We start from the raw sequence: 23,288 nt of genomic DNA on the forward strand, positions 1-23,288 counted from the left end.
CCAGCAGAGGAAATGTAAGAACAATTGTTCTTGCAAGTCTAGTCCAGAGCTTAGGCTGGGCTCACTGTCCAGCTATAACCCTTACATTTTGGGGTCAAAGAATGCTTAAGAGTAGGATTTTGATAATGCCGCTTTTCCTTTTTGTTCTTGTTGTGTATGTTGGGATCCTGGTTGGCATCCTTCCTGTTTTTTCCCTTCCCCCATTCTTGAACTACCTCAAGCAGTTTTTTTCTGGCTTCTGATGAATAGACTCCTCTGGACTATCTGATATATGCTGCTTAAGTTGCCACAGTAAATCAGATGTGCTTAGGTCAAAGGACTTCAAGCTGTACATGTTTACTCAATTAGGTAAGCAAATTTCTGGTCCTTCCCATAGTGGCGGGTGAAGGACATAATGTGTTCTGCTTCAGTAGTGTATTTCATGTGTCCATAAAGAATTTAATACATGAAATAATGCATGCAATGTACAGTGGGTGTCTAGAGCTGGGCAGTTTTGAATAATGAGGCGTGAGAGCTGAGGTATGCTGATATGGATGTTAGTTTAACCTGTAATTTTTAGCCTGTAATTTGTTATCATTTTAGTGATTTGTTACAAAGAACTTTGAATGTAATTCTGACATTTTAAAGAGCCATGTTGCAGTTCCTTCCCCAGTAATTTTGCTGACTGCTTCTAATTCTACCCACTGAATTAGGGCTCTGCTGGTGTTACAGAGCTGAAGGGGTTTAGACCTGGAGAATTCTTTTCTCTTCCTTGCATTATGTGTGTCATGTCTGAGGACAGTATGTCCAATTTGGCTGAAATTTCTATTTCTCCGTTGTGGAAAAAAAACGTAAGTAGTTATAGTGATTCTATTTGGTGGGTCCTTCTGAAAATATCCTCTCACATGCACTGCTTCGCTGATATCTCAATAGCTTTTCTGTTCAGAGTGAGTGTGCTTAACCCTTTACCTGTTTGTCTCATTAAACAGATGAGGCCAGTTTCTTGTAACATCATTTCTGTAATACAACATCTAAAATCAAATCTTTAAAGCTTGTTCAAATTGTTCATCAATGACCTGGGTGAGGGGACAGAGTGCCTCCTCAGCATGTCCCCATGATACCAAGGTGGGAGGAGTGGCTGACACACCCGAGGGCTGTGCTGCCATTCAGGGAGATCTGGACAGGCTGGAGAGCTGGGTGAAGAGGAATGTCCTGAGGTTCAACAAGGGCAAGTGCAGAGTCCTGCACCAAGGGAGAAATAACCTAGGCACCAGTACAAGCTGGGGGCTGACCTGCTGGAGAGCAGCTCTGCAGAGAAGGACCTGGCAGTGCTGGCGGATGACAGATTGACCATGAGCCAGCAATGTGCCCCTGTGGCCAAGAAGGCCAATGGTCTCCTGGGGTGCATTGGGAAGAGTGTTGCCAGCAGGTCGAGGGAGGTGATCCTGCCCCTCTCCTCAGCCCTGGGGAGGCCTCCTCTCGAGTACTGTGTCCAGTTCTGGGCTCCCCAAGACAAGAGAGACGTGGAGCTGCTGGAGAGGGTCCAGCATAGGGCTACGACGACGATCAGAGGGCTGGAGCACCTGCCCTAGGAGGAACGGCTGCGAGAGCTGGGCCTCTTCAGCCTGGGGAAGAGAAGACTGAGGGGGGATCTTATCCATGTGTTCAAGTACCTGAAGGGAGGGTGTCAGGGGGACGGGGCCAAACTCTTTTCAGTTGCCCCATGTGACAGGACAAGAGGCAACGGGCAGAAATTGAAGCACTGGAAGTTCCGCTGGACCATGAGAGGGAATTTCTTCCCTGTGAGAGTGACGGGGCACTGGAGCAGGTTGCCCAGAGAGGTGGTGGAGTCTCCTTCTCTGGAGATCTTCAAGACCCGCCTGGATGCAACCCTGTCTAACATGCTCTAGGTGACCCTGCTGAGCAGGGGGGGGTTGGACTCGATGATCTCCAGAGGTCCCTTCCAGCCTTACTGATTCTGTGATTCTATAATTTTTTTCAAGTAATTGTTTATTCAAGTAATTCATTCCTAAATATTTTTTTCTTATGTGTCCTACGCTTGCCTTTGAGCGCTACTTACTATTTCATGCAAAAATGCTGGCATGCTCTAGGGTTTCTCATTTTGCATGTATCTTATTAACTTTGCATATTTCTGTTTGTGATTGAAGTATAAACAACAGATTCGATCTCTGACAAATCTGTACTAAGAAAAAAATGTAGATGCCAGGCTTTTACCTGTTAGGGCTAGCAGAGAGAATTTGGGGGCGTTTTTACTAGCTGCTCAGAAGGATTTTGGCCATCACACTAGGGAAAAGAAGTGCTTGAGCCATCTTGATGATTGGCTCGTGGTGTTTCTTAGCAAATGCAGCTGCATAATTGCTGCAATACTGCTGAGCATCTTTCTAGTGCAGGAAAGGCCGAATCCTGGTAGGAGGTAGATGGACTCTGTTCTGCTGTGTCATATTTGGCTACATCGGAGGGAAGTATTGCATGTGGGGTATGTTCTCATAAAGAATTTGTAAATGTGTATATTTAAAATAGAATCTTCTTCCCTCCTTTTTTTCCCCTGGAGAGCTTAGTGGTTGCACATCTAAATACTGCAGACCCAAATCTTTTTCACTCAAGTCTAAGCTTGTCCATACTTATATTCTGTTGTTTTGGATACCTGCTGCCATTTCACTTGCAAAGTAGAGAACAGCATTTTATGCTGTGCAGAAAACTCTTTAATTAATTACTATACTTTAAACAGTAAAAGACATGATTTTTTTTCCTCTTCTCTTGTGACTTAGTATTAAATCTAATTTTAATTTGGCTTCAGGCTTAGTTATCTTGCAAACTGAATGCTTTTACACAAAACTTAGCATTTTAAGTTTTTTTTATATTCTAAATAAAATATTAAATGACATAAGAGCCTTATTAAAAAAAAAAAAAAAAAAAAAGGAAAGGAAAAACTCAAACTATTGTAGGCAAATTTCCTTCTGTGCTCCCACCCCAACCAAATGGCAAAAAACCCCACCAAAACTAACAAAAAACAAACATTAGAAAAAAATAAGAAAATACCCAGAAGACACAAACATCTTGTAAATTATGGTTGAATTGCAAACATTTGGGTAGCTACAAAGCTTTTTTCCACATTAATAGGAATAAAAATTTGAAGGGATCTGGGCAATTTTTTGTTCCTTCGTATCTATAGAACTGTCATTAAAATCCATTTCATAAATTGATTAAACTTCATTTTGAAATGGATCTTCACTATCAGTCTTCAAGACTGTGTTAGATCCTTGATGCTGTCATCGATAGTTTTTTTTTTTTTTTTTTTTTCACTTAAACCTGCAGTTATTCCTGGATATTTTACAGTATTTCCCCATCCTTCATTTAATTCTTCTTTCTTCCACCCTCAGTGTATGCACCGAGTGCATTGCGGTGCTCGGTAGGCTGAAGGAACCAGGCTGCTTTGCCTGCTATCCCGTTTGGCTGTCACTGCACCTGTTCCAGTTGGTCACTTCTTGAAGGTGGTTGACCAAATGAGATCTCCTTCAGGACCCTGTGAAGCATCCATACTTGCCAGCATCCTTTGAAAATAGAGATACATCTTGGAATCATGATTCCTTTTAGTTATCTTAAAATTACTGTAACGACTGTAAGCTGTTGATGTAACCAAATCCTTCTCTCTAGTCGCTTCCAGACTAAAATATCCAAAATCTTGATGGAGGACTATTCTCAGAAAGGTGTTCAGGATTTCTAACTGCTGTGATTTTGCAAATTTAGCACAAGATACTTGTCAGGCCTTGGACTCATTTTTTTAAAAAATGCTCCATTGAGGTGTGAAACTTCTTGATTTGGAGCTGGAGATGGAGGAATTCTGATAATTGTAGATGTGAAGTGTGAAAGCTTACTTGAATAACTTAAGATGAAAGGATGGAAAGCAGTTACAAAAGTCTCAGTATAAATCATTAAATATGCATGTGCGGAAGTGATACTTAAAAATTAACTGATTTCTGATACATGTTTCGAATTTATGTGTGGAATCTCAGATCCATATGATGCAAAATACAAGTGAAATAAGGGTATGAGTTGCTGCTGACTTTTAAAACTAAAGTACTGGAAGCTTAAGGTGAATTAATGTTCTTATTAAGCTATATAATTGTTCACATAGCTATAAGCTTGCTGTAGCTTCTGGCTAGGCATAATTTAAGATGAGCTGAGAGATTTATACTTAATTGATTGCAATTTTTTCTCTCCTCATTAAATAAGTGTTTTTTTCCTAGAATAACAGCTAACAACAAGATGAGCACAGGCTTATGTCATAGTTTGCAGGCTTCTGATTTATATTTTATTTTTAATTCAGAATGTAGGTTTTTGCTTCTCCTCCTGTTCACCTCTGTCATGTCTTTACAGTGAGATATCTCTGTTTTACTAAGCTAAACACGATGCAACATTTTATGTTAAATCTCATTTTTACTCTCCTTCCCTTAGAAACTTTAGCATACACTCCTATGACCAAAACTAGTAAATTGTTATTCTCTTTGCAATGCTGTGAGGAAACCGCTTGTCTGTGAAGCGTGGCAATTTGTACAAAAAGTGGCTCTCTAGTTTACAAAATGAAGTTGGGCAAATATATAAAACTTCAGATGCAGACTTTTCTTCAAAGGCTGTGTTTTTCATTCATTGCAATACGGTATGGAATTTCAGTGCAGCAGGTAATATGTATTTCTTTATTCATTTATAGATTTAAATGTGGTGTAAATTGTGGCTCTGAGAATTTTAGCTTTTTGTAAGATGAAGACAGATGCATTTGAGTCCAGAGCAGATAAAATGACAAGATCAGACTTGCAAACATAGACACTTTTCACTGAATCTTGGATCGTTTGCTCTCTCCTGTAGCTCCGCTTCTGCACTGGAAGGCAATTAACCATTAACTACAAGAGACTTTTGTTCAGGCAGTGCAGGTTAACTATAGCATTAATAATCGTTGCTAGTAAGCCTACTTTTTTCCTTGAAAAAAGTTGTATTCAGGGCTGTGAGGACAGCTGGAGAATTTTATCTTTGGATTTGGGGTAATACTGCCTTTGAAAATTGCCTTTGAAAAAAAGTAAGAATGGCTGCAGTTTATTAAGACAGCTTTTGTGTGTGATAGAAATATTTTGTCCACAGATTATGCAGGTCTTCCATCTGTTTGTCTTTAGAGACCTTCAGTTATTAATTGGCACTCTTAAGTGGTATATATCTAGTGGGTTACAGAAAATGCTGGGTTTTTTTATTGTTGATTTGGAAAAAAAATATGAAATTTTATTGATAAAGCTTCCAGAGGATACAATGACTTGGAAAGCAATAAAAAGAGCACTCAGTTTGTATAGGAAAAAACAGTGTTTGATGATATGCTTGCTACAAATGGTATTCATGCAAGTGCAACTAAACTTAAAGTGATCTACCTAGAAGCAAAGAGCATTGCGCTTTCAGAAAGCTGTTTCTTTGAAAAAAGCCGGGGAAAGCTGTTCCTTTGTGGTTGCTGTGCTATCGGCTTGTGCTTAGCTGCATATTATTATGTATAAAAAAGGCTGGCAAAGTCCTTGAATATATTCATAACAATTTCAAATGGAGGAGTTGAGGGAGGTTATTTTGTATCTGGCATTGAATTCCTCTGGAATACTGTTTCCAGTTCTTGTGGCTACTTCTTAGGAAAGCTCATGATAATTTCCCTTTACTTTTTGACTTAAAGGCCTATTTTCTTACTCTTTTCAGTTTCTCTCTTCTTTTAAAGGCAAGATGATGTGCAAGATTCTCACACAGAAGTGTCTGCGTATAGAGCAGAATAGAAGTGATAAGGGAGGGTGAACAGATACATGATGAAATCTGATAGGTGATTCTGAAATTAGATGAATTCAATTTTGGATGATTTATCACTGGCAATCCTTAAATAGAGATTATGCTAGATCATATCATCTTGAAAAAACATCTGAGCAGGAATTAATTCAGGAAGATGTTTGGTCTTTATTATACAAACTACATCAAATCATGTGACAAGTATTCTTCTTCAGCACAGTTTACGTAGGTTTGGGTTGGGGCAGGGGACTTGTTTCTTTGGATTTGTTTGTTTATTTTAAAGACTGGTCTTATCTGGCCTTAAATATAAGAGTATTAAAAATAGTGGATTTATCTGCAACTCCTGTTTGTGCCTCTGGAAAAGCAATTATCAATACCTAAAACTAGATTTTGGAACTGCTTTAATTAAGAAATCACTGCAGAGATTATTCCAAAGGTCATGCCTGAGCTTGTGAATCGAGTGTTCCCAAAGCCCTGTGCCCACTTCCTTTCTTCTTTTTAGGCTGAGTACAGTTCATGTAAAGCTCTTCGGAACCAAGGGTTTGTATGTAAGTGGAACTTGCACTTGTTGGATTTGGATGCTTATTAGTTTAACTAACGTTACTAAATTACTCAAACCCTATCCAGAGCATCCTGGCATAGTAGTGAAATTGTAGTCCTACTAAAATCTGTAGGAAAATTGACTAAATCTCATTGCAAACAGCATTCAACACTAAAATGTCTACAGAGGTCTTATAGGACTTCTGTTGTGATCTGGACATTTCATTTTATGAAACAACTATGTATTTCTTATGATATTTTCTAATATTAATTGGTTTCTTTATTGTGTCAGAATCAAGTAAACTGTAGGTACAAGGTGGAGTTTTATTGACTTTAGAGGCAGGAATGAATATTCCCATCCTGAAGTTTCATAGAATTAATACTTGAAGTCAGCATCGGTCAAATTAATTCCAAGGAAGTCACTCTTTTGTCCATGTTTGATAAATCAAGAGATTAAAAAAACTCTTCTTTGGGTGTAACCTGACTCTTTCTTCTGGTTTGTAAGTTAGACGATTATAGATGATTTTGTCTTTTAATGGGATACAGATCTGAGTTTCGTCTTAATTTTGTTCTTTGAATTTTTTTAATTTCTTAAATAACTTGTTTTGTCTAGTTGTTGTAGAAATGGATAGAAATGTAGTTTTTTGATTATTTTTGTACTAATGCTTTCATATTGTTGGCACTATAACCAGTGAACTACTTATTTCCTGAAAGATGGTTCGGCTACAAGAGCTATTGAAATATGCACAGGGGGAAGAGCATAGAGTATAGAAGTTGCTCCTTAAAGCTCATTACAGGATAACAAAAACAAATCTGTTTTCTTTTGGAAGTACTACTACAAAGTATATTTAAGTATATGCAGTATATAAATATAAAGTATATTTAAGTATAGCTAAACCGTTTTCATAGGATAGTTTCAGACACTTTTAGTTGCAGTGTATCTCATTTAATTTAAGATTGCTGTTCCTGAACATAGGAGTGGTTTTTTTCATCTGAGATTTGATGGCTTTGTGGTTTGTGAATTTTAGTAGCATTTAGAATTTAATCTATTCTTGTTACTGTGTTGGAATAGGATTGTTCTGTCTGAGCTCTGAGGACCCAAAGGAAAAAAAGATAGTTGCCAAAAAAGCAGGTCTGAGTAATTTCATAGAAGTGTTGCTTATTTTCAGAGGACCTGCATCTTTAAAAAGTTTGAAGTAGAAAGAATATTGGTTTTCTTCTGAGTCTGCTGCTGCTGTTCGATGCTGTCTGATTTCCTTCCTCCCTGCTTTCCTTCCTCCCTGCTCTATTTCCGAGGCTTTTGTGTGTTGAGACATACTTAAAAACAAAACAAAACCTTCATTCCGTGTACTTTTAAAACAAACCTAAAGCTCTCTGTGCATTTGGTCTGGCAGATGCTAAGAGTGAATGACTAGCCCGTGATCCAGTAATGGGGAAAAAAATGCTTTAAGTCTTCCAGCTACTTATATTATGTCTATATTGGAAAACAGGGTTTGTACAGGTGATTTGTTGCCCTCGTCCCCCCAGACCTCGACGGTGGTCTTGGAAATGCTCAAGTCTTAAGAATTCTTTGGCACAAGATCTTCTTGGCCAGATAACTAAGACCTGAGCTTTGGCAGGGGTTAGTAGAGACGTTATCAGTAGTCTTGGTTTTGCTTTCAGGTATTTCACAAGCAGGGTGAGTCAGGGACAGCTGCTTCCACACAACCACCACTCACATAACCTTACTTTTAACCTATAGTTTTCTTTAAACCGGTACCTATTGGTCTTTTTGAACAAGCCCAGTGTTCATTTAATACTCAAAATTAGCATTCATCTGCCTAGATTGAACAATATAATGAGAAATGATTCCTTTGGAAAATACGTCCTTTGAAATAACTTCAGCTTTTACTGAAAACTATTCTGAAGTTATGACTTAGTATCAAAAGTCCTTAAAAATTTCATTGCTGGAAAAGAAGCAAGTCATTTTTGGGGGATCTGAGAAGGGAGGAAGCTATCATTTTCTACATGTGTGTGTGAGCTTTCTAGTGTAAGCTTCTCCACTGCCAACTCAGTTGACACACGCAATTTATTTTAGGCACACCTTTTACTAAGCTATAGAGATACAGCGTTGTGTTTACTTAAACTCAAGTGTTAATATAATCCTTGAAAACATTAAGAAACACAAGATAGTTTTTTAGTAATGTGACAATAATAAAGTTGACTCGTTTAAGGAGGAGAGCCTTCAAAGATTCAATCTTGCAGGTAGAGAAAACACTGTGGAAGTCCATATTACTGCATTAAATAGATTAGTGACATTTCCATTTTATATTTAATATTACTGAAGTCTTTGATTGTATGTGAATACTGAGCATCTCCCAGGAAATCACAAACAAGAAAAGCATTTGTTGCCTAAAAGCAGCTTACCTGGGATCTGACAAACTTTGTTTTAGGAGTAGCACAAGTCAAACCAAGTATAAACCATTTTGCTTATAAGCATTTTCTGTGAAGATGTTCAGATAGTGAATGTATAGTTTTGGATTACAGTGACTGTCTATTTTACCAAGTATGTATTAAAAGCTTTTAATAGATTTATGTTGTTCCTAATAGGTTGACGTAACATCACAGTTCACCTTTTGGAGGGCTAAATGAGTGACCTACTTGGCAACGGCCTGTTGGCTTCTGGAACTAGTACTTGATTTAGTAATTGAGCGTGATGCTAGTGCTGTGTGCTCAGCATTTTCTTATCTCTCGCTTATCTTCACAAACAAAGCAAGTGCAAATTCTCTCGAGTCAGATGAGTCAGCCTTTCCTGCTGCCAGCATTGTTTCTTTTCCTCCTTCCCCCTTTATAGGTTATATTTCCTGTATTTAGCCATTGAGTGCGTGTTTCCTGCTGGCTAAGCGTCACGGGGGGGGGGACGTGATGTGACGAGGTAGCTTGCTTTACAGTGATAAGATTTTTGAACCTATCCACACGTGTACACACAGGATCTTACAGAAATCAGTTCTAGTAACATACTGTTGGTTTATCGTAGCTGCCTGGAACACTTCACGGCATATTGTGTTTGGTGGTAGATGCGGTTTCAGTTCCTCCTCTTGGTGGAGTTTTGGCTGTTTTTCCCTCAGAGCAGTGTGGCAAAGTTAAATATTGGACTGTGTGCTTCCTGGTGTGATACTAATGATTTCTGCAAGTATTATGGCTATTTAACATAAATGTACCGTGTTTTAGTTACCAGCATAACTAAGGATTGAATCAACACATTTGCTGTGTTGATGGGAAATGGTTTCTGTCCTCTGGAGCCTCTGCCAGATTTCTCACTAATGCTTTACTCTTGGCTGTTGCTCAACTTCTGGCAACTTCTGCTACTTAATTACCTTGGATCAAAACTGGGAATTTATCTGTAATTATTGCAAGTAATGTTCAGATTCTGTATTGAAATTCTGGATATCACAAGTCACAAAAGCGTTGTGATATTTCTTGGAATGCTTTTTCTTCCACAGATTTAATTGTGTGTGTGTGTGTGTATATGTATCACCCTGTTAATTGATGTAAGGAGTTAAAGGTTGTCTGGAATTGTGTGTGGTTCAGTAGCTCTTGAAGAAGTACCAAGGGCAATACTTGTATCGCAGACTTGCTCATGGATGTGTTTTTCTCATCCTGAGAATTTGGACTATGCTAGAATAATAAAAACCAGGCTGGGAAAGGGTAACAACACTCACAAACGCGTTAAGTTCTCAAAATGGCATGTTTGGTAAAGTGGATTAATAGCCTGCGAAATTTATCAGGTGATCAGGTTGTGTGTTGGCTGACTTAATACAGACCTTTGAATTTAAATTATTTATCACCTTCTCTGTGCTTTTCCTGGCTTCTGTTTGGACCTCTGAAATGCCTGCAAGAACAGAGAGCTCTCCTTGCAGGAACCCCTCGGAGCTTACGCTGTTGTAGTGTCTTTCGGTTGGTGACATTTGCGGCTGGTAAATATTCACTTTTTCTGCCGGTGCCTCCTAGAATACTCGGAGCGTTCCTGGCAAGCAAGTGTGCATTAGCCAGTGTAACTGCCTTCTGGGCAGTGCCACTGGAGGGGTGTAATTGTCACACAAAACATAAGGTTCTTAACATCATTTTCTTAAGCCAAATGCTACTGATTCCGAATGAGAATTTCGTGGTATATTTTGTTCATCTTTTATCTCTGTAACTACTAAAACTATTTGGAGGTTTGGATTTGTATGTAGCCCTTCTCTAAAAGTTACGTGGTGTTTCAGTATTGTGTTACATTAAACTGCCATTATGTTTGGAAGTAGGGACCTCCAGGCCTTGCACCAATGCAAATCAAACATTTACTAGTTTACCAGTAATCACTTAAAAACAACTATGGGATTAAACTTTGCATCACTGATGACCAAAGGATTTTTCTTTTTTTAATGAAACAACAGTGATAAACTATAATAGTTTTTTGAGTTTCTTGAGCACTGCTGTGCCTGTGCACCTGGGAGTGTGTCAAGTATTGCTGATTGTTTTCTTGCCTGTTTTTTGGGCACCCGAGTGTTACTTTCTCCATATTGTAGTGCTAGAAAGAAAGCTCTTCATTTAATCTTTTTAAAATACGATTTTAGTGTGCTCTTTGAAATCAGCATGTCTTTCTCTATAAAACATTTAGTATTATTTGGGGTTATTTAACAATGCAAAATAAGAAATTTCTATACTTCTATTTTATCCTCTATTAAAAAAAAAAGTCCTATTCAACTGCCGCTTTGTCTTCAAATTTTCATGACCATGGACAGTGACTTTTAGTAATCTTACAGCAGGCTGCTGTTAACTGACTGCAGTAGGCCCTGATGCGATGAGTCCGTGACCTCTCTTACATTTCTCGAGCCTGTTGCTATTGACAGTAAATATTCCTGACAACTTCCTGTGGCGGCAGTAGTAGTGGTGTCATCATCTTTGAGAGGTTTCCAAAATGTCGTTCTGGATGACCATTCATCTGATCCAAAAATGTCCCAGGACAGTTCCTTTCAGTGTTAGATCTTCAAAAAAGGACCTTTTTTTTTTTTTTTTTTTTTCTCCCCAATAATGCAGGTAATACTGTGCTTTATCTGGCATGTGTTTTGTTTGGCTTTGTTTTTGCAGTAGTTGGTATCTTGGTATGTTACAGTGTTTTGGTAGGTGAATTTTTTATTTTATTTTTTTTATTTTATTTTTTTATTTCATGGAGTACACAGAATTGATCTGTCCAGAATGTAGGAAGCTTTTCTAAGCAACTACTTAATAAGTGTGAAGACAACTATTTCACTCAGAAAACTGACACTACTTTCTGTAGCATTTTGGATGGGTGTTTTCAGTGCCTCCAAAACTGATCATAAGTTTCCTAAAATACAGCGGGGGAGGGGGGAACTGAATGTTAAAATTTCTGAAATCACATAGGCAAGAGTGGGAAAGCTGTCAACTAGCTTTGTTTCGGTTTGCTGCTCTTCTGAAAATTTGTACTAAAGAAGATACTAACCATTTGGACTCCTGGAGACACTAAGGAAGGGATAAGTGTTGCGTTGATGTTTTACTGTTGGGTTTTGCATTTTAATGTCTCTTTTTGCATGGTAATATCGTTAGCTGCAGAGGCTGCTCTAGTCAATGCTGATAATGTTCAGGAACAATTTAAAAACTGCTGTACTAAAGGCCTGACCAGCCTGTCCTGTTTGGTGCTTGCCGTTGGACTCATGGAGGAGGGAAGAGCTACGGGCCGTGTGTGGACTGATCCTTTTGCTGTGTACGCTTTACCAGGTCTTGAAAATCAAGGGGCGCCACACTGGGATTTGTGTTTGATATGTGCTGTAGAACTTCTCTCCCTATGCATTTCTGTAATCGTTCTTTGAGCTCAGCTGTGTGTTTGGCTTTGAGCACCCTGTATCTGCGGAGGGCAGGATCCTAGCCTTTCGCTCATTGAAATCAGGTGATGTCCTGTCTCTTGACCTGAAAGAGTAAAGCATATCTTTCTCATTATCTTAATATCATGTACGATTTTGTAAGCTTCGTTTTCTGCCAGCAGTGGTTCTGTGGATTGACTTGGGTATGACCAGAAAATGAAAATCATAGCTCAGGCTCTGCTTGGTCGGGACAAGTCAGCAGTGTCTCTGCCTGCTGAGCAGGCGGCCAGCAGTGGCAGGGCTCGAGTCTGCGGTGCTGTGACATGTCCCGCCAGAGCATGGGGCCCTGTCTGGAGGCACCCAGAGGGGCTCAGCACAGCACAGTCATGCTAAATGCCATTTGGCACCAAAAGTGGTAGCAGGAGAGCAAGTAGCATAGGTAAGGTTTGGGGAGGGGAGGTGTCAGGGTTAAGTGCAGTCGGTTCCTTTAGTATGAATCAGATACTTGCAGAAGATGTGCTGCTTTCTTATTTCAGGTGTTTCAACAAACTTAGCCAAAAAAATGTATATAAAAATAAATGAATTAAATGATAATTAAGTGAAAATAAGTGAATTAAGTGATGCAGAATATCTTCATTACATTAGGACCTTATAGAACAGTGCTACATGACTTACATTAGCCTTAACCTATGCTTGGTGACATGCATAATGTTGTGGTATGTACCTTCCCTAACACGTTGAGATAATCGGTACAATTTTTCGTAAGAAGTAAGAAATTTGATTTAATATTGTGTTATTTTCAGCACTACATTTCTGTTGAACTCTTTAGGGTGCTGTCAGATTTTAATTGAGTTTGGATTTTCCTGTGCTTTTCTTATTTTCCTGAACTTTGTGAGATGCTGTTGTGTCATGCTGGCTCTCTTGCATGGTGTTGAATGTGGCTTAACCAGCTGTTTTGCATCTAGGAAATTATCACTCGGCCCACTGAAGCTCTGATTTTAATTGTGCTGGGCTCTTACCAGTCAGCAATTTATGACCTGTCTTTTAGTGTTTATCTTCTAATTGCTCAACTGATTCTCCAAGGTCATTCAAGTAAAATAAAGGATTTTGTTTATAGCTGTGATTGTCACTTTCTTGGTACTTTTTGGTGCAGGAACTACCACATGCTAAGAGGATGATACGTTTCCTAATATCTTTATTCTTTACAAAATTGAGGTTTTAGATAGGAAGAGTTACTGTGGCAGTACCCTGCAAGAAAAAAGTTTTTTTTGTTTTTTTTTTTATTGTGAATAAGACTTAAAGAACAGTTCCCCTGCCTCCATTTCAATTACATTTAAGTGCTGTATGCACAGATTTCTATTCCCTTGATCCATGTCAATATTCATTCTGGTGCTTGTCTTCACAAAATTTTTTAAAAGTTTTTTAAACTTTTAAACATTTTTTTAAAAGACAAAATTTTAAAATCATGAAAAGGATAATCAAGAATGTTTTAAAAAAAATCGAGTTTCTTTTTTTTTGGGGGGGGGGAGGGGGAAGGTTATAATTGTCTGGTTTGTGTGCATCACTTTAATGTTATGCACCCGGAATTATATGTTTCAACTTACGGTGCAGGAATTAGCTCTTGTTATGTCCTTCTGCCATTCTCTGGTCTCTTGTGTCTCGTAACCAGAAGAGTTTAGTGTGTTACCTTGGTCATCTTGGACACTTCCTTGCTTCACACTGTCATTTCCTGGATCTCCCATGAAAGCTTAAATACACATATATGTATGTGTGTGTGTGTGTGTATTTTTAATCTTCTGTTCATCTGATACCAAAGGAGTGTAAAGCAAGTGTCTCATGCTGTAATGATCAGTGTAGCTATTTCGTCCTTGAGCTGCTTTAGATCTCTTGGGTGAATGTCATCTGCTCTTGGTGACTTGTTAACGTTTGTGTTGTCCATCTGCTCTGAAAGTGATCTTCCAATGCAGCCTCCGCAGAGGCAGCTTTCACTGGGAGAGCATCTTTAAACTCTTCCACAGTGAACGTGAAAATGCAAAAAATACATTTATATTTCTGCTATGACCCTAGTTTGTTTCAGCACTTTTTTTATGCATCTGTTTACTTATTTTAATCTTACAGATCCTGTCAGGCTACATACTCCTCATGTCCCTTGAAATAGGATTTAATAGTACTTCTTATGCATTTTTCCACATTTTCTGAAATTATTGAGGCTATTGAATTGTTTGGGGGAGTGTTTACTTTGTTTTTTAACTTGTCATTGAACCTCATTTGGACAACTACAAAATTCTTTTAATATTCTCTCTAATTCACTGTTTAACTATCTCCTTCCCTTGCCCTCTGGTTCTTAAGTCCTCTTTGCGATTTCTGTGTTTACTCTATGCCTAACATACAATGTCTTAAATCTCCTTATTCCCATAGATGTTTTATTCCTGATGACTCCTTTCTTATCTAATTCCTATTTTTTACCCCCCTCAGTTCTTTCCTTTTTGTTGCTCCTGAGGATATTATGCTCACTATTATATTTTGGATTTCTGATGGAAGTATTTTTGACCTGGATTCTGCCCACTGCTCAGGATCAGGAGGCCTTTCCTTTTGGAAAGCCAGCAGGACTGGCTGTTCCAGGAAGCAGGTACTCCTGGTGTTCCAGTAGTTTGGCTTGGCATCATATGATATTGCTGGATAACAGAAGACTCTCATTATTACAGATTTTGGCTTTGCAACTTTTGTGACTGCCTTCAGCATGATCACTCAACATCTGCCCACTTCAGTGCTACATAAGTAGCTATGTTCATTCTCTCTCACTTCTGTGTGCGTGTTTGTGTTTCTTGGAGGTTTCTTTGACTGTTCTTGCATGTATATGCATCCCAATAACCACTGAACCTCCCACTCCGTATATTCCCTTTCCTTAAAGGAGATTATTTTCTTCTTTAGAAGGACTACATTTTCTTCTTTCTGCTTTATGGAAAGCGACTAGATAAAAGTGGTGAAGTTGTTCCACATCTGTGTTTTTGCAGATCATAGATGCTTTTGGATCATCGGTGCTTGATTTGCATATGAGGGTTTTAAATACCCACTCTTCCGAGTTAGTCTAGGATATATAAGTGAAGCTGTGTAGCTTCTTGTTTGTATCTTCTCTAGCAGAGAATTGCAAATTCTTTTTCACCTACTACTCTGCCTTTGAAAAATCCTGCTGAAGACGGTGGCTTTGCAGTAATCCAGCTGGGACAGTAAGCCAGCTAATCAGTTATCCTGTGGCTGTGTACAGCTGAAGGGTCTTCCTACTCCTTAATACTGGAGGAGGTTTCATTTGGAATTTCTGGTTTGGTAGCAGCAAAAATATACTTTCTGAACCTAGCAGATCTAATACAAGAGATGTAGGGGACTTCAAGTTAAGTCAAATGGTCTACTTCTTATTCTTGTCTTTAAAGTAATCTTAACATAATAATATGAGATAACAGTATGACAAAACTGGGGCACAAAGAAGGTAGCAAAAAATGTGAGAAGGGTAGAACAGCAGCGTATCTGAAATAAAGTGAAAGAAAAAATATCTCTGAAAATCAAGAGAAGAATCAGTACTCAAGAAGAGCGAAATTTGGGAATAAAAAGAATTGATTTTATACTTGCCTCTCCTCTCCCCCTCCCCCTCCTCTATTAAATGCTTTTAAATTCCTTTTCAAATAAGTTTGTAATGACTGTAGTCATTGACTGAAATTTGTTTACTGTCTTAACTTTATTCTCGGTTTAGTGTTCTCAAATACTGTACAGAAACACTTGTGGCTGTTAGAGGCACTTCAGTGATATCTAGAGTAGCATCTGTAACATACAGAGAAACAGGATAGAGAAGAAATCTGAGACTTCTGTATGAATTATAACCTGGGACCGGAGGAGGACTGATGCAGTGGGATAGCTGAATGCGATTCAGTGCACTGCTGGGGGAGAGTCTTCCTGGTTAACACAATGCATTTTTCCAAGCAATATTGTGTTCAACTTTCAAAAGACAGGAATCTATTGAGACAATTACCAAAGAAATTTTAAAAGCTAAATGTAAACAATGAAATGCAGAGGGAAACCTTGGTTTCACCCATGTTTCTTTTTCCTGTATCAGTTTTCTCCAATTTGAGATGCATTGTTGGTAAAACAGCTATACTGCAAAAGTTTATAACATCTAAATTACTAACTTTTGCATCTAAAAGAGTCTTAGTACAAAAGATTTTTTCCATCTCTGCAGTCAGTCATTGAAAGCTTGAAAGCTATTTTCTCAGTCCTTAGGCGGGAAGAAGACTTTATTTTTTTTTATTACTATTATTTTATTGCTGCTAATACTGTTTTTAGAATCAACATTAAACTCAACTGTTGTAACTTTTTTCCAGGTTTCACTAAATGGTACCCAGTTTACAGACAGTTCTGTTGGATCAGAGTTCACAGGTGTTTCTCAGGTATGTGTGGCCAAGTTTAGTAGATACATATGCCAGCTGAATCCATTAGTAATAGATTTGGACTTAAACATCTGATGTACAGTGGAAAACTTTAATCAGCATTCTTGAGTTTAGGATTTGCCTGGCGGAAGTCAGTGATGAAGACTCTGATAACTTAACTACTTGAAAAAGCAGTGACATTTACACTTCTTGAGGTAAAACTTTATTGAACTAGTAAGCTTGGAATTGGACCCTGATAGAAAATAAAGCTTTGTAATTACTTTCAGATGAAGTTATTTAAATTTTTTTAGATACTGGTAATAAAAATATTCTTGGAGATAAATCTAAATAGATATTAGAGATGCCATTATTTCTCTTTTGGCTTGCCCTGCTTGAAGTTTCATGAATGTTATAGCTGAACATATTTTAGAGAGGGAGATTGGATGTTTTCTTGCTGAGATCCATGACAGATTTTGAAGCTTGATTAGTGGAAAAATTCTCAAAATGTACACTTTGCTCTGAGTATACACTCAAAAATATAAATATATATGATCTAAATCCAAGTTCATCTAATCCAGGAAGAGGTTACAACTGTTGTTGAAATGTTTGCATGAATTCATAATTTCAAAAATAAGTAAAGAAGGAAACTGCGATTTGTAGTTTCATATTAATTTGACAGAGCTGTAACAGGAATCTGCCATCCTTATGGTCTCCATTTTCAAGGTTCTAAATATCAGTTTTGTTAGAAATAAGAAATTAGTTAAAGGCAATGATTGCATGTATCATCACCTTGCTTTTCTTCTTAACAGTGGACTTTTGCCTTATTTTAGGAACAAAACACTTCACTTGAATTTCAAATCTATGTTGTAAATATAGACCCAGTTGGGAGACTGGGGTTTTATCAAGTCTCTGAGTTGGCCAGTCTTTTAAGATTGTTATTCCTGCTCTGTTTGCCGTTGCTCTTTTTAGATGATAATAATACAGCTTTAAACTAATTATACAAGTTTGTGCTTCTACAAATCCTTGCAGCATGGCTGGGGTACACTTGCCCTGAACCTTTCCTTTCCAGAAGAGCAAAGGTCACGTTGTATTAACTTCCGAACTTTCACGTTTTTGTCCTCCTGCTTTTTTTGCTTACCAGAGGAAGCCATGCCGCTGGTGTCCAAAAGGATTTGTCTGCAATAACTGTGAACATGTCTTCATCATGCCAATAGAGACTCAGTCTGTGTACATGAAAAATGTATTTTAACAGGGTAACTTTCTGGGCTAGGGGGATGTGCAGCCATGGCTACTTGCTGTGAAGAATTTTAACTATTTTGGGGCTTGTATACAGGGTGTTAGACTAATTAAGGGAAAGCTAGTAGCTCTAGCTTCATCAGACCTATCCGAGATTCTGCCATACAGGATGTCTTGTTCCACTGGGTATGACTTTGCTCAGCTCTTGCTGGTTCTCTTTGGTTGTTCTGCTTGACATGTTTTGACATGAGTGGTCAGCATTTCATGGCTGAACCATGATTTCATGCTGGCATCTTGGAAGAGAAAGTAAGTTTCAAACATCCTCTGTCCCTGTAAGTCACCAGACCTATGTTATTCAATAGCTGACATTGAATTTTAAGAGCCTTATTGATTTTTTTTTATTATTATTAAAACTAAGTTATCATTTATTTTGTAACAAGCTTAGTTGAAAGTGTCTTTGTTTCAACAGATACTGAAAAGGGAGGTAAGATAACTTCAAGCAGCTGATAGTTTCCTTCTTATTTCTGAGAATGACAACAGTAAAAGAAGTTGTACTTTCCCTTTGTGTATTTTATTTATTAGACTTTTTTTTTTTAACATCTAGGGTAAACTATTTCTGAGGGCAAGGCCATAGTCCATGCTTCCTCAAATGTTACTTTTTAAGATGGCATTTACAGTTTTTCATAGTCTGACAGAACCACTGCTATGGATATTAGGCAACTTTGTATGATCTTGGGCACTCTGGATATTCTGGATAATACTGGATTTAATGAGGACTGTTATATATTTTTTTTAAAAAAATGAAAATAAGCTTTTCTGGTATATAGCCTGTAAATAACCAGGTATCTATCAAAAATTTATTTGTAGACACCATTTACCTTTGGCTTGGGCCAGAGGGCCCCATATACAACTGGCGAGCACTGTCTTCTTTGTAGAAGCGAACGAAAAGATACTTCGCTTTCAGAGAGCGGGATAAAAAATTCCAGCAAAACAGCACTTTCCACATCTCCAAAAGCAAACAGTATGCTGCATCTTCCACTGTGGGTGTGTCCAGACTGTCGGCGAACAGTCGAAAAGGAGGAGAGGCATGCTACAATAGAGCAATCGCTGGTGGTGAGTTAAAGTACCCGAATTCAATAACCTAAGATGATGTGTTATAACGGGCTGGATGCGGCTTGGTGCTTTGGAGCTGTTAAATTTTAAGTGTCAGGAATTATTTTAAGGGATTTTGAGATGTGTTTTTCTACTCTCACTAAAGCTACTTTGATCCCTATATTTTCTCCTACTCTATATCTGCTCGTACATACGTCTCCCCCTGTTCTGTGCTGTCACGTAACCTATGTGAATTTGCCTTTTTTCTTAAATTCTGTGCTCACTGCTACTTTCCTTTATGCATTATGTCTGTGTGTTTTTTCTGTACTAAGGTTTTTTTATAAAGGAGCAGAAGTTTTGCACAACATACTTTGTAAAAAAATTACTTTTTTTGCACAGCAAACACTGGGTTAACGCATGGTGATATTTCAAGTTTTGACTTTTTAAATAAATACTGAAATATATTTTGAAACGAGAATTCAGCTTCACTGAAGAGCTGTGCTCTTTGTAAGAGCAATTTACAAAAAGTTCAATGAAGGGTCCTGCAGAGCTCCATAAGAAGTGCATTTTAGACTTAATGCACTAACACAGAACCAGGTCTTCACAACTGATCTAGGAAACCACGCGCTTTCAATAGTTAGAAGCATTATAGGTTCCAGCTGACGTGTCTCTGCACAGAGCTAAGAGACTGCACATGCCCATAGGCATATACAGATTTTTTTTTTTCCAGTAAACAGTTCTGTCTGGAGAAGGATTGTATAGAGTATGTTGTTAAACTCATGTTAATAACACAATTGATGTAGCTTTTTGAAAGGAAGATTTAAGAATATTTCACTCATTTAACATAGCAAACATATCACTAAACATTAGCTATTATTAAGGGCTAGTAAAATTAATCTAAATTGGTTATATCAAAAAGGATTTATATTGGTAACCTGATATTAAACACATCTTAGAGATTTCAGAGAATAGCAGCATTGTTGTTCAATTGAGTCAAAAGTTTTGAAAGCTTTAAGCACGGGTTTAGTGAATTAGTAGAGAATGAAAAAATTCAAGTGCAAGGAAGGCACGATTTGCTTTCAGCTTGCTGGATGTCTTGTTAAGTTTTTCATACTCCAGAGAAAATCAAAATATGACAATATTCTTTTTTCATTTTAAGAGAAATTTTTTAAAAACAAACAGGAAAGGGATTCTGTAAGTTGGGGAGCTTGATTTTTAAAAAAGCAAGGATTAGGTTACTAGACAAATCAGAGCAACCAGCTGGGAAAAAACACAATGAGCTCAAAAATCAGTCACTGTGAGCCCAAGTGTAGGTGGCTTGGTGCAGATGCTCCCGTGATAAGGCTGCTGTTAGTCTCATTACGTAGCTGTGCTGACGCTCGGTTTGCCTCAGCACCAGCCCCTGCAGCTGCTCCTGTTGCTGGCAGTGGATCTGTGCAGGCGTGGTTCAGCTGTGTCTGCATCCTACTCCAGAGTCAAGAGAGCAGCACAAAAAATTCAGTCCCACAGCTTACGTGGACAGGTCCCACCCTAACACCAGAAAGCTAGTGGCCAGCTGGGGAGGACACAGGGTGCTGGAGGTGAGGCTACGGGGAGAAAGAGCACCATAAAACCAAAATACCAGCAGCCTTCAGAGAGATGTGTCATCTAGTATTGAGCAACATTGTACACCAGAGAAGGCATTAGTTCCCCAGAATGGCAGCTTTCTAACAACCATTACTATTTGAAAGATAAACTCTTCAAGAAGAGTTTCCACTTTGTGCCTGGTTGAGTGTTGGCCCAAAATATATCTACTACTAAGAATCACCACGTTAATATTTGCCTACTTACAGATATTCCATGCTTATATCTTACAAACCAAAGTTGCTACCTCTGTTTTTCCTCTCAGAGCCAAGATTTTCTTTTGCACATGCCTCTCGGTAACAGTGGATCACAGCAAGAATCTGTAGGAGGAGGAAGAATAACTGTTGGCGCACAGAATGTGCCTGCTGCAGATCTTAGCAATTCCTCTCCTTCAGACATAGCTTGCAACTGTGAGGCCTGTAATGAGCGCAGGTAAGAGATGAATTCAAACTCTGTAGCTTGATGCCAGTAGTCAAACTGCCTTTAGTATTGTAACTCATTTGTTAGCTTGTGCTTAAGCTACTTAAACAGGGTTATTTAAGAATAGTAGAAATTAGCACACCTGTGTGATACACAAACTGAAAGTAATCTTTGTCATTGTTTGCAGAGAAATTTCAGCAGAGACTGAACGTGAATCTCAGCAGCTTCAAAATTACTGGTCAGAAGTAAGATACATGGTTCGGTGTATATATCGCCAAGCTGGGACCCCTTTGGCAGATGACCAAGACCAATCTTTGGTACCAGATAAAGAAGGAATGAAAGAGCTGGTGGATAGGTATAGCACTTTGAAAAATGTCTATTAATTACTAAGAGGATTTTTAAATGAGTTTTAAGTAATAGAAAATATTGCTTGCTTTAATAGAATGTTAAATTTAACACCTGTAATCTGTAAGCCTGCTTGCTTAAAATGATTGCCCTTTCACTAGCAGGAGGAGAGAGAACAGTCAACTGTGTTTCATGCAGGATTTTTAAACACTAGTTAGAATGCATAGGAAATCATTAATTCACATGCTAGTTGCAGTAGAGATATTAGTGCATAATTCTGTGTGTGTGCCAAAATCTTATTCTTCAAAAGACTCTGAAGATTATTATTAATAATGATGCACAGTTTAACTTAGATTTCCATGCGTGGGAATTTTGCCTTGTTGAATTAACTTGGGTTATAATAATGCTTGAATATTAAAGTAGTTGTTACAACTAGAAGAGCCTTCTTTTCAAAAGAAGAAATTAATATTGACTGTTGATCATTAGATGGAGCAGATTTTGAGAGAACTTCATTCCTGTTTCAAAACTGGAATTTTTGCTGTTCTAGGTATGAAGCCAGTAAAGGTGATTTGTTTCAGGAGATCCTCAGTTGTGTTTGGTTTTCTTCCTTTTGATACTAGTATGGCTGTCTTTAAACTGCTTCAGTGTATTGGATGTCCATCTCAGTTTCTCTCTATGTGAAACTGTGGTCATAGTTTCTCTCACAGGTTCTGTACACACTTAATTTACTGGGGTCTGACTAGTCTTAACTAATTCTTATGTGGAGATTTTCTAGTTGAAACTAAACTCTGTCAAGATGGAAAAACTTTTGAAAGACTATCATCTAATACTGCTCTCTATACGACTATGCTTCTGAATTAGCCTTAATAGATAATTAAATTGTCTAATTGTGCCTTTCTCTTGTAAAGACAGAGTACTTGGTTTTGAACACGAGTCGGGTAAATGTAGGGTAACAGAGTATGCCTCCGTATTAGTCATGCTTTGTTTATATAAATTAGGTGATCAAAACGTACAATATATGTTTTGAAATCAGAGATTCTTAAATAGAGCATAAGTATGTAGGTAGTTGAATCACAGCTAAAATGATTGGTTTTGTACAGTTTCTTTTTAATGAAAAAATTTTAGAAATTTAGACACATACTATGTACCTTTTGTCATATACTTCAAAGCTTTGATTTCTGTGGAACTGAGAGACTTCATTAAAATACAAAAGCAGAAACAGAGCCTCAAAAAGAAGGAAGCCTTGAATGTCAATATGATGATTTTGTGCTTTTGTTGAGTTCCTTTTGGTCTCCAAAATATGAGATAAAATTAAGATACTGGGTTTCTGCAACCTGTGCGGATACTTGAGAGTCCAGTCAGCTGTGCAAATGTCATGATAAAATAAACTTTCAATGCCTTCTGTGGCTAATTCTGCTACTTTTTTTTTCTTAAAATAAAATAAAAAAAAAAAACATGCAGGTAGTAACATGTCAAAGTTCATGCTGTGGCCAAGTAAATTTAGCTTTAAAAGGCAGCAATTCCTTATTTCTCATTCCATGCTCAGCTCTGTTAGGTATAGCTAGCAAGAAACAGTCTGGTTTGCTTTCTTGAAAATAGGTAGTGGTGCCCAGTATTGTCCCTGTTGTGTGCTGGAGCATTTCCTGACAATCTGACAGTACTCCTGTACTCCTGTTTTATGAGTAAGGAGGAAAGAGCAGGGACTAGATAGCAGCAGACTTCAATTCATGTAATTCCCAAGTATTTGTCCCTTTCTTCTTCCCCACCTCCGTGGGCTCCCAGATCCTGCAGTAAGTGCTTGAACTCCAGGCACAGTTTCCCTCTGAAGTACTTCAAAGCAGCCGTCATGTACAGTGACTCGTCCTAAGTATTGCCTCAGTAGGAGGCATGGTGGTGGCTGACTGAAATCCTGTTCCTCCTTTTGCCTTAGGTGCCCTCTGCCCACTGAAGATTATGGGCTGTGAGATCCTTTTGA

At 38.1% G+C, this 23,288-nt stretch overlaps 1 protein-coding gene across 2 annotated transcripts in view; it reads left to right on the forward strand.

Moving 5' to 3' along the window:
• The window catches only part of FAM193A (family with sequence similarity 193 member A), an 80,157-nt gene that overhangs the window by 16,653 nt on the left and 40,216 nt on the right, over positions 1–23,288 (forward strand). Inside the window, exons 2-5 of one of the 2 annotated variants that reach the window (XM_062575264.1) lie at positions 16,553–16,618; positions 18,701–18,946; positions 20,814–20,980; positions 21,156–21,323. In XM_062575264.1, coding sequence (XP_062431248.1) covers positions 18,857–18,946; positions 20,814–20,980; positions 21,156–21,323 — 425 coding nt within the window. In that variant the 5' untranslated portion in view covers positions 16,553–16,618; positions 18,701–18,856. Of the gene's footprint in view, positions 1–16,552; positions 16,619–18,700; positions 18,947–20,813; positions 20,981–21,155; positions 21,324–23,288 lie in introns of those variants that run through there. The other variant, XM_062575263.1, reaches the window with a different exon arrangement.

Source organism: Rhea pennata, chromosome 4, assembly GCF_028389875.1.
Source record: "Rhea pennata isolate bPtePen1 chromosome 4, bPtePen1.pri, whole genome shotgun sequence".
Classification (NCBI taxonomy): domain Eukaryota; kingdom Metazoa; phylum Chordata; class Aves; order Rheiformes; family Rheidae; genus Rhea; species Rhea pennata.